The sequence below is a fragment of the Eptatretus burgeri genome, chromosome 4 (assembly GCF_056783735.1).
Source record: "Eptatretus burgeri isolate ZD-2024b chromosome 4, Ebu_testis_v1, whole genome shotgun sequence".
Lineage (NCBI taxonomy): Eukaryota > Metazoa > Chordata > Myxini > Myxiniformes > Myxinidae > Eptatretus > Eptatretus burgeri.
Window position 1 is genome coordinate 48,619,363 of NC_140964.1, and position 14,462 is coordinate 48,633,824.

The 14,462-nt window shown below is 43.4% G+C and overlaps 1 protein-coding gene across 2 annotated transcripts in view; it reads left to right on the top strand.

Annotated features, from left to right (window-relative positions):
* LOC147027987 (uncharacterized) overlaps window positions 1–14,099 on the top strand; it is an 83,959-nt gene extending 69,860 nt beyond the window's left edge. For both annotated transcript variants that reach the window (XM_085877889.1, XM_085877890.1), the window contains exons 21-31: window positions 761–886; window positions 1,456–1,571; window positions 5,100–5,185; window positions 5,429–5,693; window positions 5,916–6,017; window positions 6,108–6,221; window positions 6,747–6,863; window positions 7,224–7,285; window positions 7,403–7,481; window positions 13,207–13,338; window positions 13,529–14,099. In XM_085877889.1, coding sequence (XP_085734015.1) covers window positions 761–886; window positions 1,456–1,571; window positions 5,100–5,185; window positions 5,429–5,693; window positions 5,916–6,017; window positions 6,108–6,221; window positions 6,747–6,863; window positions 7,224–7,285; window positions 7,403–7,481; window positions 13,207–13,338; window positions 13,529–13,699 — 1,370 coding nt within the window. In that variant the 3' untranslated portion in view covers window positions 13,700–14,099. The remainder of the gene's footprint in view (window positions 1–760; window positions 887–1,455; window positions 1,572–5,099; window positions 5,186–5,428; window positions 5,694–5,915; window positions 6,018–6,107; window positions 6,222–6,746; window positions 6,864–7,223; window positions 7,286–7,402; window positions 7,482–13,206; window positions 13,339–13,528) is intronic.
* The last annotated feature ends 363 nt before the right edge of the window (window positions 14,100–14,462 follow it).

Sequence of the window (14,462 nt, forward strand, 5' to 3'; positions counted from 1 at the left end):
TCTTCTTCTTGTTCTTATTTTTGTTCTTCCTTTTGTTGTTCTTCTTCTTCCTCTTTTTCTTCTTCTTTTTCTTCTTCCTCTTGTTCTTCTTCTTCTTCTTCCTCTTGTTCTTCTTCTTCTTCCTCTTGTTCTTCTTCCTCCTCTTGTTCTTCTTCTTCCTCCTCTTGTTCTTCTTTTTCCTCCTCCTCTTGTTCTTTTTCTTCTTCTCCTCTTGTTCTTCTTTTTGTTCTTGTTCTTCTTATTGTTTTTGTTCTTTATTCTTCCCCCCCCCCATGTTTTTGTGGGTTTGGCTGGTGGAAGCTTGGCCCAAGTCTTTCACAAACCAGCTGGCTCGGCCTGATGTTCCACTAACATTGGGGTAGGAATTTGTAATTTGTTCATGGTGCCGGCAATAGCTTGTCGACTCTTCGCGAAGGACACCACGGGATCTTTAACGACCACGAATTAATGTTGGCAGACGAGACGCCAAGTTTAACGTCTATCTGAGGGATGGCACACACTGATGAACTTCCATGCCTGTGAAACACCGGGATGACAGTTTAAAGCTGGGTCAAGATTCAAACCCAGGCTAGTCCACTCAGAGGGTAGTGTGCGTACCTCCTAGGCCATCCTGTTCGCCCAGGTCACTACAACATAAACGTTACTTAATTACACAAATGACAGATTATTTATTTTTATTGTTGTTATTATTACTTTTAATTATCTTTTTATCATTTATAATTAATTATATCTGTCTCTGTCTCTTGCTCTCTTTGTGTAGCAGAGCAACCAAACGTATGCAAAGTGCGGCCTCAACAGCTGCTGGAATCGAACATCACATCATCTACATTTCCTCAGTTACCGTGTCCACCTCCAGCTCTTCCAAGTCCATTGTTCCTCTCACAAGGTAATTCTTTATTCCTGTTGGATGGAATCAACAATGTCAATTGAAGTACTGAATGTCGTGATAAAACGAGAAGATGAGGTTTTAGGCATTAACCCTTTGTCAGCAAAAGAGTGACTTATTTCATTTATTTTTGCTCAGACGAAGGGTTAATGCCAGAAACGTCAGCTTCCCCTTACTTCTCTCAGTGGTTGGCTTACCCCAATCAACGTCCTGTTGATGCCATCCATTGTTCTACTACCTGTCTGCTGATGCAGAACGACACTAGCCTTCACGGTTGAGACGAGTCATTCATTCTACTTTATTCCTTCTCCCTGGACCCTTCACATTTTGAGGAATGTTTTTGCATCCCTTATTCTTGATATATTAACATAACCCTGTCATCTCCATTTTTTGTCTTGATGTGTATATGGTCTGTCTGAGTTAATAATCTTTGTTTCTATTTTCCTGTTTGTGCCCTGACTTCCTGAATTGCTTGTTGGTCTGCATGACCTTTTGAATTCTGCACACATCAAACTTTTTAATCCTCTTTCCATATCATCTGACTGCATGTTCCATGTGGCTCTCTGCAGGTAGTGGCAGCCAGTACCCAACATTGTACCAAGTTGACCCAAACCACGTGTTCCCAATCGCGAGGCTTCCCCATGCCTTGCACCCTGCACCCACATACAACACAACCCTGTCACAGGTACCACGCTCAGCATGTCTCTCTCCTCATTGATGAGGTGTGGAGTTTTACAAGTGATGCTCTCTGCCTTGTTTTACATCATGGCTCCCGTTGTCATGTCATGTCAAACAGCACATAATGCCTTGCCTCCACTCATATTATTCGGGGAAGCTATGTTTCCACAAGTTCAGTAATTCCTCGCATAACGTGTTTTCGTTTTATGCAATTTCGTTATTAGGCGGTTGATGAATTTAGGACCATTTTTCGTATAGCACGTTGATTTTCGATATTACATGATTGCGGGAAAATCACCCGGCCGTCACTCCGCGCCGACTAAACTAGTGCTAGATGTGCCGCGGGATGCTCGGCGTGTGTGGACTCATACCAAACACGTGGAAAACTGAGGGTTCTTTGGCAGCCATCTTAGTATTTGCGCACATCAAATGTGTCGCGGATTTATCTGCTAAACTTATCCCGTAATACAGTATCTTGTGTGTGCATCCTTCGACACCATGATTGGTAAGGGTGAAATTAAAATTAAGAAACAAAGGAAAGCTATTTTGTTAAAAGTGAAATCGAAATTGATCAAGCAATTTGTAAGAAAGGTGACGGGCAGTGGACATTGGCGAGTGCTTGGACTTACCGAATCCAATTTACAAACGATTCGTACAAATGCTTATAAAATCAAAGCGAGTGCTCAGTGTTTCACCATTTGCTGCAACGGAAGTGTCGTTCGCGATCGGGAAGATGGAACGCTTACTTGATGGAGCCCCTCAATAACTTCACACCATCGCCCCTCCACTTCTACCATCACCGCAAGCAACAACATTGAACATATCAGGTTCATGAAATTATGTTTTACTTGCAGATACCTGTCTGCGACAGGTATGGGGGACAGGACGGATCACAATACTCGGTTACGGTAGTTTCTTTGGATGCTTTGTGCCGCATTCAACAGCTCAGTTCATATTGGTGGCGTGTCTGGGGGCCCATGGTAGCGTTTTGAGAATGGTCACTTTAGATTGTTAGCCTTGACACAAAGTGCCAGATGAGTAACACAAACGATTTGACATATTCGTCGTTTCTACATTATCCCCATCAACATATTAACAACATGGCAGGATAAAAGTCGTAAATGCTGAGTTGAACGAACGTCCTGAACTCATAGTTAAGTAAAGCACGTCGTCTGGACCCGGCCGTCGGTTTGCCGCCGAACGCTGCTGATTGTGACGTCATCGATTCCCTCTTTGAAATTCTATGTATATTCGATTTTTTGAATCCGCCATCACCTGCGTAAATACATGGAACACATAACGTGAAGATTTCGGAAGTATGAACAGAATATGTTTGGAGAAAAGTGTTAGAAGTTCCAGGCTTACTCCCATTATATTATGATTTTAATTTCATTTTTAGGTCAGCTCGCTGACCTAATATAACCGTTCGATGTCCTCAGATCTGTCTGTCCCTGTCTGTCTGTTTGTCTATCCGTCCGTCTGTCAACAATTTTTATTTTTCTATCTCCTCCTTGACGTCTCGGCCGATTGAGTTATAACTTGACACGATAATAATACTAGTTGCTCTCTATAGATCGTCTGAGCCCTTTTTCGCATTTTCGCCTCGAGGTCAAGGTTACAGGGTCATCAAGTGCAAAATGACGGATTGGTCGAATGGCCTATAAGGAAGCATCGGACGGCTATAATGCATCACGGTTTTCATGGGGATTATTAACAAGATTTAATTTGACGAACTAGTTTCTCATTACCTCTGTCGTCTGGCCCTGTTTATTGGGCAACACGAGGTCCGCTGACTTCAACACTGCTTCACGTGGTTATTTTAAGTTCAATTTAAATTCCGTTTTTACTTTTCATCGTCGCTAAGGTTGATTCACACTCGGTTGCATCAGATTTTGTGAAAATTTAATGTTTATATCCTTGGTCGTGGAATGCATTGCAGCGAGTGGTAGCTTCCATGGCCTTCCATCCGTTTCCATGCCATATAACGAGGCTGTCTTAAGTTCTAGTTGATTTCTGTTTTCACTTTTGGGACCTTCTGGTGCATCTACACTTTTAATGAATATAATTTTCATGCAAATCTGCTCAGAAACACACTTTTCATGAGGAAAATATATTCAATTCAAATAACTGAGACTCTGGAAGGGATACCACATGCTTTCCGTTCATGCTTCACCTCGTAAGCTGTCCTCCTGAGGGACTGCTTATTCGTAGCGTCTGTGAGATTAATGTTTATATTTTAGATGGTTGGGGATGTGCTCTACAAGTATCTGAAAGAATTCCAGTGAAAAATGGACGAAAATTTTTGTAAGGGCATTTCGTCCAACGGCGAGCTGGCTGGTCACGTGACGCCTCGCAGACGTGCAGGCAGTGAGTGATTGAGCTTCTCGGTGGCCCGAGGGTCCTTTTTAGTTGGGGTCCAGCTCTGTCCTGGATACAGCCATTAAATTCACACACTTAGAGTATTTCTTTCATGGCCATAAACGTGGGTTTGAAAATTGTATAATGATGTTGGAAAAGATTCCTGCAATATGGAGATTTTTGCTTCGAGCGGCCTCACGCGTTTATTTTAAATTCAATTTGAATTCTGTTTTCACTTTCCGTCGACGCTAAGGTTCATTAACACTCGGTTGCATCAAGTTTTTGTATCCGAGCTGACCGTCAAACCCGCTCAGGTGTATTTTATTTAAATGCATAAGTGACTTTCTTTCTCTCATTCTTCCCCATCCACCCACGTCCTGACACACAATCTCCATCTATTATATTGTTTCTGATGGTAAAATTACTTTATCTTGCGCGTTTTCAGCTAGCCCGGTAAATTTTCGCAACGCAACTACTGTCTTAAAGGAGGAATACCCAGACCAAGAAATAACCATGAAGTCGAATTGATTAAACTGTCTCCTTATGAGACATCAAAATTGGAGGATTTATTGTATTGGTGTGGGTCTGGCCCATGCTCACGTCAATGTGTAAACGTAATCGGGTTGATGTCCTTCAGGTGTAGCTCGCAGCATGTTCAACTGGGTCCAGGACGCCATGCGGTTGTTTCACGGGATGCCAATCCCTGTGCGCAGTGATAAGTGGAGCATCTGTAATCCCAACGTTCTGTTGGAGACCAGGCAGAGGTTTTTTCTGGACAAGTTGGCTTTAATACAAGTCTAGGCTCATGGAGGGGCTAAACGTCAAAGGGCAGCAGGTTTAGAGACTACCTAAAATGGTGTGGGCAAGGGGATGGACATCCACAATGAGGGATAACAAGAACAAGTGACAATGGAACTGAGTGTGTGGAAGAGATCATGGATGTGCATGGGTGAACACGTGAGGTAATGATGGGCAGCATATTTGAAAGACGGAAGTGAATGAGACGATACAACAGACACAGGGACACAATCAAGGTAATAATTAGTATAATTTTAAAGCTGATTTTGTCTTTCCAATGAAACCTCAAGATAAAACCCTGGCTCTTGCACACATCCCTTTGGGAGTTGTTGGCTTTGGTATATTAAGGAGACATCTCTTTATCTTTCCCAATTTCCAGCCCCCAGCACTCCAAGCACTTCCTCTTTACTCCACCCTTCAGGCTCCACCTACCTCACAACCTCAAGATGTCTTCAATCTCTTCAGGTTCCTCCTTCCTTGCCTCTCCGAACGTGTCTTCCTTCCACTCTTGAGATCCTTCCTCACTATTTCTGTGAAAACTCTCATTTTGTCACTTTGATGTCTCTTTTTTTTCTCAAGTTTAACTGGAAAACCTATTAGTTATCTATCACATTGCCTCCACATTTTATTTCATTTTCTTGTCTCGGTCTGCCTTCTGTTTTATTTTCATTTGTCCTGTTCACAAGTCTTCCCCTCTTTTTCTTGCAGGTCCCCACCACAACCTTTCCTCCAGCCCAACCCCTCCCCTATGGTCCTTTCTGGAGGAGGTGCGGCTTCTGTTGGGGCAGGACATCAGGCTCCAAAGCCTGCATTTCTAGGCGGGGCTTTTCCCACGGACCCCACAAAGGGGCTAGGTTTTAGCCCCCAGCATCCAATGCCCCAACCTCAGCCACTCCCACATCAGCCTCCTCTTGTTTTTGACTCAGGCAGCCATCTCGCTGCTGCGGCCATGATGGAATCTCAACTTTTACAGGTGGAAAGGAAGAGAGGGGGCATTGCATAGAATGTGGGAGGAAAAGATTGATGGGGGGGGGGTTGAGGGGAAGGAGGTGTTTTGAACTTTAATCATCGAAAGCTTGCAATGAGATGACATAACACACTTTTCACTTGTTTTTTTTTTTTTCCTGGAATTTTAAACTAAATATTTAATTGAGTACTTTATTACAATGCCCTCCCCACCCAACCCCAACCCTAGGCCGGCCGGCCTCCTCTTGGCATCTTCCCCACGCCAATACCTCCTCAGCCTCAGCCTGGGTTCTACCCATCGCCATCAATGTCTCCATCCTCACTGTCGCAGGTTTTTTGGGGGGGGTTATTTTTACTCTCTCAACCCATTCACCATCTTGAATTGTTTGGTTGTCATTTCCTTTCTTTCAATCCCACATAGCTCTTCATCAACACTCTTGGTGTACAAAAGGAAAAACCATCAGGCTATTTCCGAGCAGCCTTTGCTGGAAAGCTGGCATATAATGGTGTCTGTGCACTAATGGAACATGATGTGGTAAATCTCATCTTTGATGAAGAGGATGATTTGTTTTTAATATCTCCTTCAACCCCTTGTTCGTAGTTGATAATTATGCTTAATTCCACAACTTGAGCTGCAGTTTTTTTGTTTCTGTTTTTTTGCAATTACTTTTATTGAATGAACTTTCATTATGTATTTAATTACTTTGCTAGTTGTTTTTCCAGCTTGAAGTGTGTAGGAGTATATAACAGGGTTTTTATTTTTTTTACCCCACACCACCCCTCACTCCCTAATTATTTGATTTTGCTGGCATTGCCCTTTACATTTGTGTGTGTGTGTGTGTGTGTGTGTGTGTGTGTGTGTGTGTGTGTGTGTGTGTGTGTGTGTGTGTGTGTGTGTGTGTGTGTGTGTGTTTTTTCTCTTTTATTTTCTTCTTCAATGTACATTTGAAAATAGTAAGCTCCTTAGCAAACAGAGCTTTGTTTTAGCAGTTGCCCTTTTATTTCAGCGTGGCGACATCACGCTGTTATATAATTTACTTTTTTTTTTTTTCTCTTCCAGCTCCCTGTCCAGCTTCCAGCCTATCAGATTGCCTCGCCTCCTGCTCCACCACTGTTGTCTCTTCCCCCGGGAGGAGTAGGAAGCGCTGCACCTTTGGGGAACCAAAGGCAAGGGAAGGTGAGAATAACTGCACCGATACAGAGATATCGAATATATTTATATATAATAAATACGAAATTGAAGAATGTTGGGTGGTAATGGGGAATTTAAGTGAACGTACACATTCCACACAAAATACATTTATTTTGGAACGAATGGATTTATAAATTAAAAAAAAAAAAAAAAACTTGCTCAAAAAACTTAACACAAAGACCTTCTTTCCTTAGTCACTTGAAATTACGACTTTGAGCAATATTTTCTGCCCCTTCTACCACCTTAGCTCATGTCGTGCTATTTTTTACAAATCTGGTTGGAACATTTTTGTGTTCCTTCTTTTACTTACATATCTTTCCACTTGTATCGTTTTTTTCCAACAAGGTTCTGTCTTGTATTGATATGGACGTAGCCAGGACTCCTCCAATTACATCCTCTCCATTCCGGTAAACATTTCCTCTTCACTTGCCGTCGCTATTTCTTACTTGGTCATGGTGCAATATTTCCACCTCACTGTTGAGACGTGAGCTTTGGATCATACGTCTGTGTTTTATTCCCTCCAGCTCGGTAAGTCCGGTATTGGGTGTGCGGAATGTGGTACAGAGAGGAACGCAGGTGTACCAGCAACTTCAATCTTTGCAGGTGAGGGCAACTCATGTGTTTTTTTTTTACAGGCACAACGGGCACCTTGTTAAATGAAACTTAGTATATGTAATCAACATTGGGGGGACGCATGAAATATGTAACGATTTTTTGGATTTGACCGCCAGTTCATGCCCCAGCGGGTGGGGACTTGTGGTCAAAAAAAGGTCAAAACAAGATTTTTTTTTAAAAACTCAATTAGATATTGGATCATTCCTGGTGGAGCTCTTTTCCATCTTTCAACTTTGCTTTTGGTGGGAAGTGTTGGGATTTGTGATGGTGTGCCATCGACTTTCCTCTTGTTAGGTCATCTCTACCGAGATGACCTAATAAAGCCGGACCAAATGTCCGTCCGTCCGTACGTCTGTCCGTCCGTCAACAATTTTTCTTTCCGATCTTGATGAAACTTAGTATGTGGGTAGAGGTCGATGAGTGTTGCACAACGATATAACTTTTGTCCGGGTTCAAGGTCAGGGACGAGGTCACGAGGTCACGTAAGTTATAAAAATCCCTATTTTCAAAACCTATCTAGTCTGCCATTCTACAAGATATTCGGCAACTGTTTATTGATTATGATAGTAATAAATATTATCTTGTATCTAACCGGACAGATTTTTGAATTTCTGTCCCGTTTGGCCGCCACATAACCTTTAAGATGGTCAAAAACACCTCCCGGTACAAAGAAAACTTTTTACTTCCGTTATTGATGAAATTTGGTATGTGGGTAGAGGTCGATGAGTGATACCCAACGACATATTTTTTCCCCGGATACGAGGTCAGGGTCAAGGTCACGAGGTCATGAGGTCACGAAAGTTGTGAAAGTTGCCATTTTCAAAACCTATCTCGTCTGTCATTTTAGGAGATATCTGGCAACGGTTCATCGATTTATGATGGTAAAAACATTCTAGAGATGACCGTCTCCCCCACACGGGGGTAATTTTGTTAGTCTATTTTCTTTTGTTATTGAATGATTGACGTACAACCTATTTGATCGGAGTTGCTATCTATCTCTCTTACTTTCTCCCCAACTCTTCTCTCCTTGCTCCTATGATGCATCCATCCATCCATTCTTGTCCAGCTGTTTCTCCTCTACCGCACTTTTTCCATTTTCCCTTCACTCTGTTTTCCTGCTCTTCCATAAGCTTCAACACTATTCAGACTGATATTCAGACAAGCATAAGCCAATGGCAGTAGTCCTTGAAGCAAACCAACAGGCAGCACAAGATGATCAGGCAATGAACCGAAAAGCTTTACCTGCTGAATGTTGAAAATGGTCCTCAGCCATTAGAACTCCCACCCCATGTACCAACAGTCATCATGAAGACAACATTTGGCAATGCTGTTGATGTGGAGTAAAGAATCGAATAGCTCCTTCCAACATCCTGAGGAGTAAAATAAAATGAAGGAATCGCTGACATTTGGATATTTCTTTTGGAAACAACTTGGAAAATTGCTGAAACATTGTTTGGCAACTGTCAAATACAATCCGTCGATTCACTGACGGGAATATTAAGACGGGGCGGTGGGGGGGGAGGTCGTAGGGGACGCGGAGCAAGATGGGGTCGTGGAGCGAGGAAGGGGAGCAAGGAAGGTGCGGGGAGAGCAAAGCCTTACCACGCGTCACGATACACTGCGGAGGGGGGGGGCAAGGAGGATGGGAGAGTGAGGGGATGGTGGGGGGGCAAGGAGGATGGGAGAGAGAGGTGATGGTGGGGATGGGAAGGGGGTGTTCTGGACATGCTTTTGATAGGGGGGGCTTGAGGGAAAGTGGGGGGGGGGTTGGGGGTGATCCCCTTATGCCGGCATTAGTATTGAACAAAATTGGGTACGTTGAAACAGCACGTTTATACGGGTCATACTAAACGATGCCCAGATGCCGCCCAGAGATGTCAGTGGGGTTGGGGGAGGGGGCGGTGAAGGGGCTTTGGGAGGAAGTAAGCATGAGGGAGGGGGAAAGAAATGCAGGGCATTTTCCTTTGATCATTGAAAAAGCCATGCCAGAGTTCATGCCTTTCTCAGTAATGAACTCGAGAATCTCTTAACCTGAGACGAATTGCAGAATTGATCCGAGCAGCAGTTCCAATTACATAACAAAATAAAAATAAAAATAAAAAACAACAACTTTCATTTGTCCAATTCATATATTCTTTGACACCCCTTCCTCTCCTCGACCTCCGGAGAGTTGTATGGTGGTGGAGGTGGTTTGGGAGTACAGAGACGTGACAGAAGTAAATAGACACCTTAAATATATTCATGTCATCTGTATAAAGCAGTTTTACTCAGTGATTTGCATTAATATTCGACTATTTATTTGCAGAAACGAGTTCCTGGGTCTTGTATGACAATTAACTATGCCTCAAACCCAGGGAGCACACACACAAACTTTCCAATTTTCAAAGAGGACGAATTGTTGGCCATTTGGAAGGTGGAGTCAGCCAGCATCAGAACCTTGGCATTCCACTTTCTACAGTCAATCGGGTGATTGTTAAATTCACCAGCGAAGGCAAGGAAACCACAGCTTCCCGTTCTTGTGGACCTGGGCCCTCAGAAAGGTGTCTTTGAGCTGTCAAGTGGTCCATTGAGAAAACTCTCCATTGCAAGGCAGCAGATGTTGCAGAGGAGGTCCAAGTTAGCTCAAGAACTGCTGTGCGGTACCTTCCTCAACTGGGCTACTATGGGAGAGCAGCTAAGAGAAAACCTCTTCTTAGACCAGCCAACATTCAAGGGAGAAAGAAGTGGGCTGATGAGATGGCCAACAGACCCTTCGAGTTTTGGCAAACTGTCATTATGAGTCCCAATTTGCTCAATTTTTTGACTGGACTCGTATGGGTCTGGAGACTTCCCAGTCAAGAGTTCTCTTTGAACCGATTGCAGCCAACTGTCAAACTCTGATTTTTCAGTGATGGTGTGGGGAGCAATCTGGAGCGCTGGTCGGTCAGAGCTTGTGGAATGTGTTGGCAACATCAACTCTCCCATGTACATTTCTATCCTTGAGGATGGACATCTCCCTGTCTTCTCCACTGATCAGATGGTCAAAAACAACACTCTGTTCATGGAAGATGGAGCTCCATGCTACACTGCAAAAAAGACCAAAGAATGGCAGGACAAAAATGGGATCAAGCGACTTCCATGGCAAAGTCAATCTCCTGACATGAATCTCATTGAACACCCCTGGGCCATATTGGATCGAGCTGTGCGGAAAAATTCCAGGAAACCAACATCATGGGTAGAATTGCTAACCTGTTTGCATGAAGCCTGGGCAGAAAATCCCACAAGAGGAAATTTCAGAACTCATTAGTTCTATGCCTGAAATAGTAAAAGCATTGAAATCTGCAAATAGCAAGTCTAAAAAATACTCGTGTATGTATTAAAATGGATCAAATGTACTTCAAATGTTAAATAACTAAATTCTTTTAAAATCATGGTGTATATTTACTTCTGTCATGTGTCTGTAGGATAGCATGAGGGGAGAGTAGGGGAAGGCAGTGTGATTGGGAATGGAAGGCAGCATGAGGGCGAATGGAAGGCAGCGTGATGGGGAATGGAAAGCAGCGTGATGGGGCATGGAAGGCAGCGTGATGGGACATGGAAGGCAGCGTGATGGGGCATGGAAGACAGCGTGATGGGACATGGAAGACAGCGTGATGGGGCATGGAAGGCAGCGTGATGGGGCATGGAAGGCAGCGTGATGGGGCATGGAAGGCAGCGTGATGGGGCATGGAAGGCAGCGTGATGGGGCATGGAAGGCAGCGTGATGGGGCATGGAAGGCAGCGTGATGGGGCATGGAAGGCAGCGTGATGGGGCATGGAAGGCAGCGTGATGGGGCATGGAAGGCAGCGTGAGGGGCCATGGAAGGCAGCGTGAGGGGCCATGGAAGGCAGCGTGAGGGGGAATGGAAGGCAGCCTGAGGGGAGGGAAGGTTGCAGACTCGGGAATTGCCGGGGTGTTAAAACGCACCCAAACAGCAACATTTTCTTTTTCGCCGCCGTGTTCTATATAAAACCAGGCGGGAGCATTTATTAATTAAAACGAATGCAATCTACATGGCAAAGGCCTGCCTGCCTGCATGCATGCAGCAATTATTAGTATATTCATTTTAAGATCTTCGCATGAAAGCAGATTACATAAAACGGTGCAAAGCAAAAAAAAATCCCTCTTCACTTGCAGCAACAAAAAAGTACTTCTTCGCTTGCAGAAACTGCCGACTGTCAACATATTGCAGGAACTATTAGTGGATTTATATTAATATCTTGTAATGAAAGCAGATCGCACAAAACTGTGAAAAAGAAAACTGCTTACGTAAATGCTGAAAAAGGACCCCTGTAGACTGTCGTCATGGATTGTAAAAGCAGGTTGTAGAGCACGGTGTTGCGCTCAATGAAGTTACACTTTCTGCACATTCCTTAATATTTTGTTCACTCAATATAATCATTCAAACAGTAGAAAAAACATTAAGCTTAATGCTTTAACTTAATAAATACACTTGGTTATAAAAATCACTAATTAGTTAAAATTTTAAGATTTCACTCCAGATTTCGACACTTATTTAGTCCACGAGATCCGATTCAAAAATCCGATATAATATTTCGATTATATAATTTAATTAGTCTACGAGGGTGGACCATGTTTCCAAATCAAGGCAAGTTTGAATAGGCCAAGCAAAATGGCAAATTAGGACCCCAGCAAGTTAACAAGGGGTTGACCAAGGATGACGCCTTGCTGTAGGATAATTAAATATGGCCGTTAATTATCTTCAAAAGGGGTGTTTAAATTAACCCAAACACCCCATTTAAAATCATGCACTTCCTTGGAGTTCCCTTGGTATACATGCAAAGTCTCAGGCCACTAGGTTTAATTGTTTTGGAGTTATGGAGGGCACACAAGTTGAAGCACAAATGATGCATGCAGCACAATGGTATGGAACTGGACACACACAGGAAGGCAACTGATGACTGCCTCTTCTTCTGCCTTTTTTTTTTCTCTCTTATAACTTGCTTATAATCGGACAAATTACTTTTGCGAAATTCCCTCCTCCAACCCCCCTGAAATTACTAAACGGTTCTATAGCCTTGAAGCTGCAAGAAATAGCTCAATCACCCAAGATAGTTCACTGTTCGGAAGTAACCAGAAATTTCCCGAACTCTCGCGATCTTTGCATACAGCTTGAATGGGGAGTGGAAAGCTGTAGTATTTTTGCATAAAGGATCGTTGCAGAAAATCGTGCAGCAAAATTGGATGGAGATAGTGAAATATGGAACGACCAAGGCATGCACTTCTTCTTTAATGGCCACAATTATGCTCATGTTCTTGTGGGGTTGGGCATGGGAAGCTTTTGGCCCAAGTCTTTCACGCACCGACCGGCCAGGCCTGATGCTCTATCAAGTCGTTCGGGTAGGAATTTGGAATTTGTTAATGGAGCCGGCGATAGCTTGCCTCTCTTGGCCAATGACACTGTGACATCTTTAATGTCCACTACCTCATCTTGGCAGACAGGACACACAGTTTAACGTCCATGTGAGGGTTGGCACACACATTTGATGTATCACTCTGCCTGCGGAACACAAGAATGACAGTTTATAGCTGCGTAAAGATTCAAACCCAGGGGAGTTTGCATACCTCTCACGTCTAGGCTATCCTGCCAGCCCCCAAATTAAGGAAGACAATGTTTTTTTCAGGCATACGTTTGTGCTAATGTAGTTTATAACTTTCCCTCCAACTCCTCAGCCACACATACCCCCACCTGTTCCTCCACACCACTCGATGCTCCAGTGGGGGGAGAGAGCAATGGTGACGGGAATCACCGCTCCTCAAACTTCAAGCCACACATTTAACAGCGCCAGTCAGGAGGAACTCAAGGTATCTTGGTTCACTTCTTCGTTTTAGCTAATCCTGCTTTGTGATGAACAGCTTTACATATTAACCTTTGAATTGAACATTACATCCGACTCATGAGGATAACCTTTTCACGATCTAGTTGTTTTTCAACTTTCTCAGTTTGCACTTTGCTGATTGTTTTGCTAACTGTCGTGGGGCCTGTTCCCTACAGGCACGGCAGAGGGCCGAAGTCCTACAATCCACACAGCGCTTCTTTCAGCAACTGTCCACACCCCCCGTTCCTAGCGTCCCTGCTCCGCCTCTTCCAACCAACCCCAGAACTTCCAGGTCTGGCCCTATAAAACCCCTCAAACAGCACAACCTGAATTCTAACAAGAACTAAAGCTCTATAATCCGGGCTGGTCCTGTGTACTGCTGCTTCCTCAGTCTTTGTTATCCATCTCGTTCTATAGTTTTTTGCCCCATTTGTCGTTCCAAACCTTTTATTACCTTGATTTTCGTTCACCTCGTCTTCTTTTTTATTTAAAATGTCCTTTTCTCTTGACTTTTTTTTTCCACCCAAACCGACGGCTTTCTTTCCAGTTCAGAGTTTAATGTTGTTTGTGAAAGTTCACGACATTCTAAGTAATTTTACCACAATTATAACAGTCAGAATTGTTACAAAATTAAAGCTAATTTTGGTTATCTGGGTTGACAAAAATTTTACGTTTGTCTGGTGGGATTAACGTTTGGGGAAAATGCATTTGTGTAATATTATAATAAAATGACGTTCTGTAATATAACATTGCAAAGTTTTTATTTCCAGACGTCCTCGATTTTCATTATTCAGGATAGAAATTGACTTTCATGGAATTATTTCTGTGATCGTCTGGGGATTTTGGCAGTCGAGTCGCAGGTGTGACTCGCCAGGTGTGTGTGTGGGGGGGGGGGGGGGTATAGGCCCATCGACCCTGTTTTGAATGGCTTTTGAAATAGCCCAAGTTAGTGAACACTATTTTTCAACAGTGGTAATTGGTAACCCCCCCCCCTTCCCCACTGATTTACTTGCAAATTTTCAAATTTATAATGCACTTTTTATACTGTCATAACATGCAACGTGTCTTCTTTCGTAATCCGTCCACGAGACGAAAGAACTTCCATTTGGC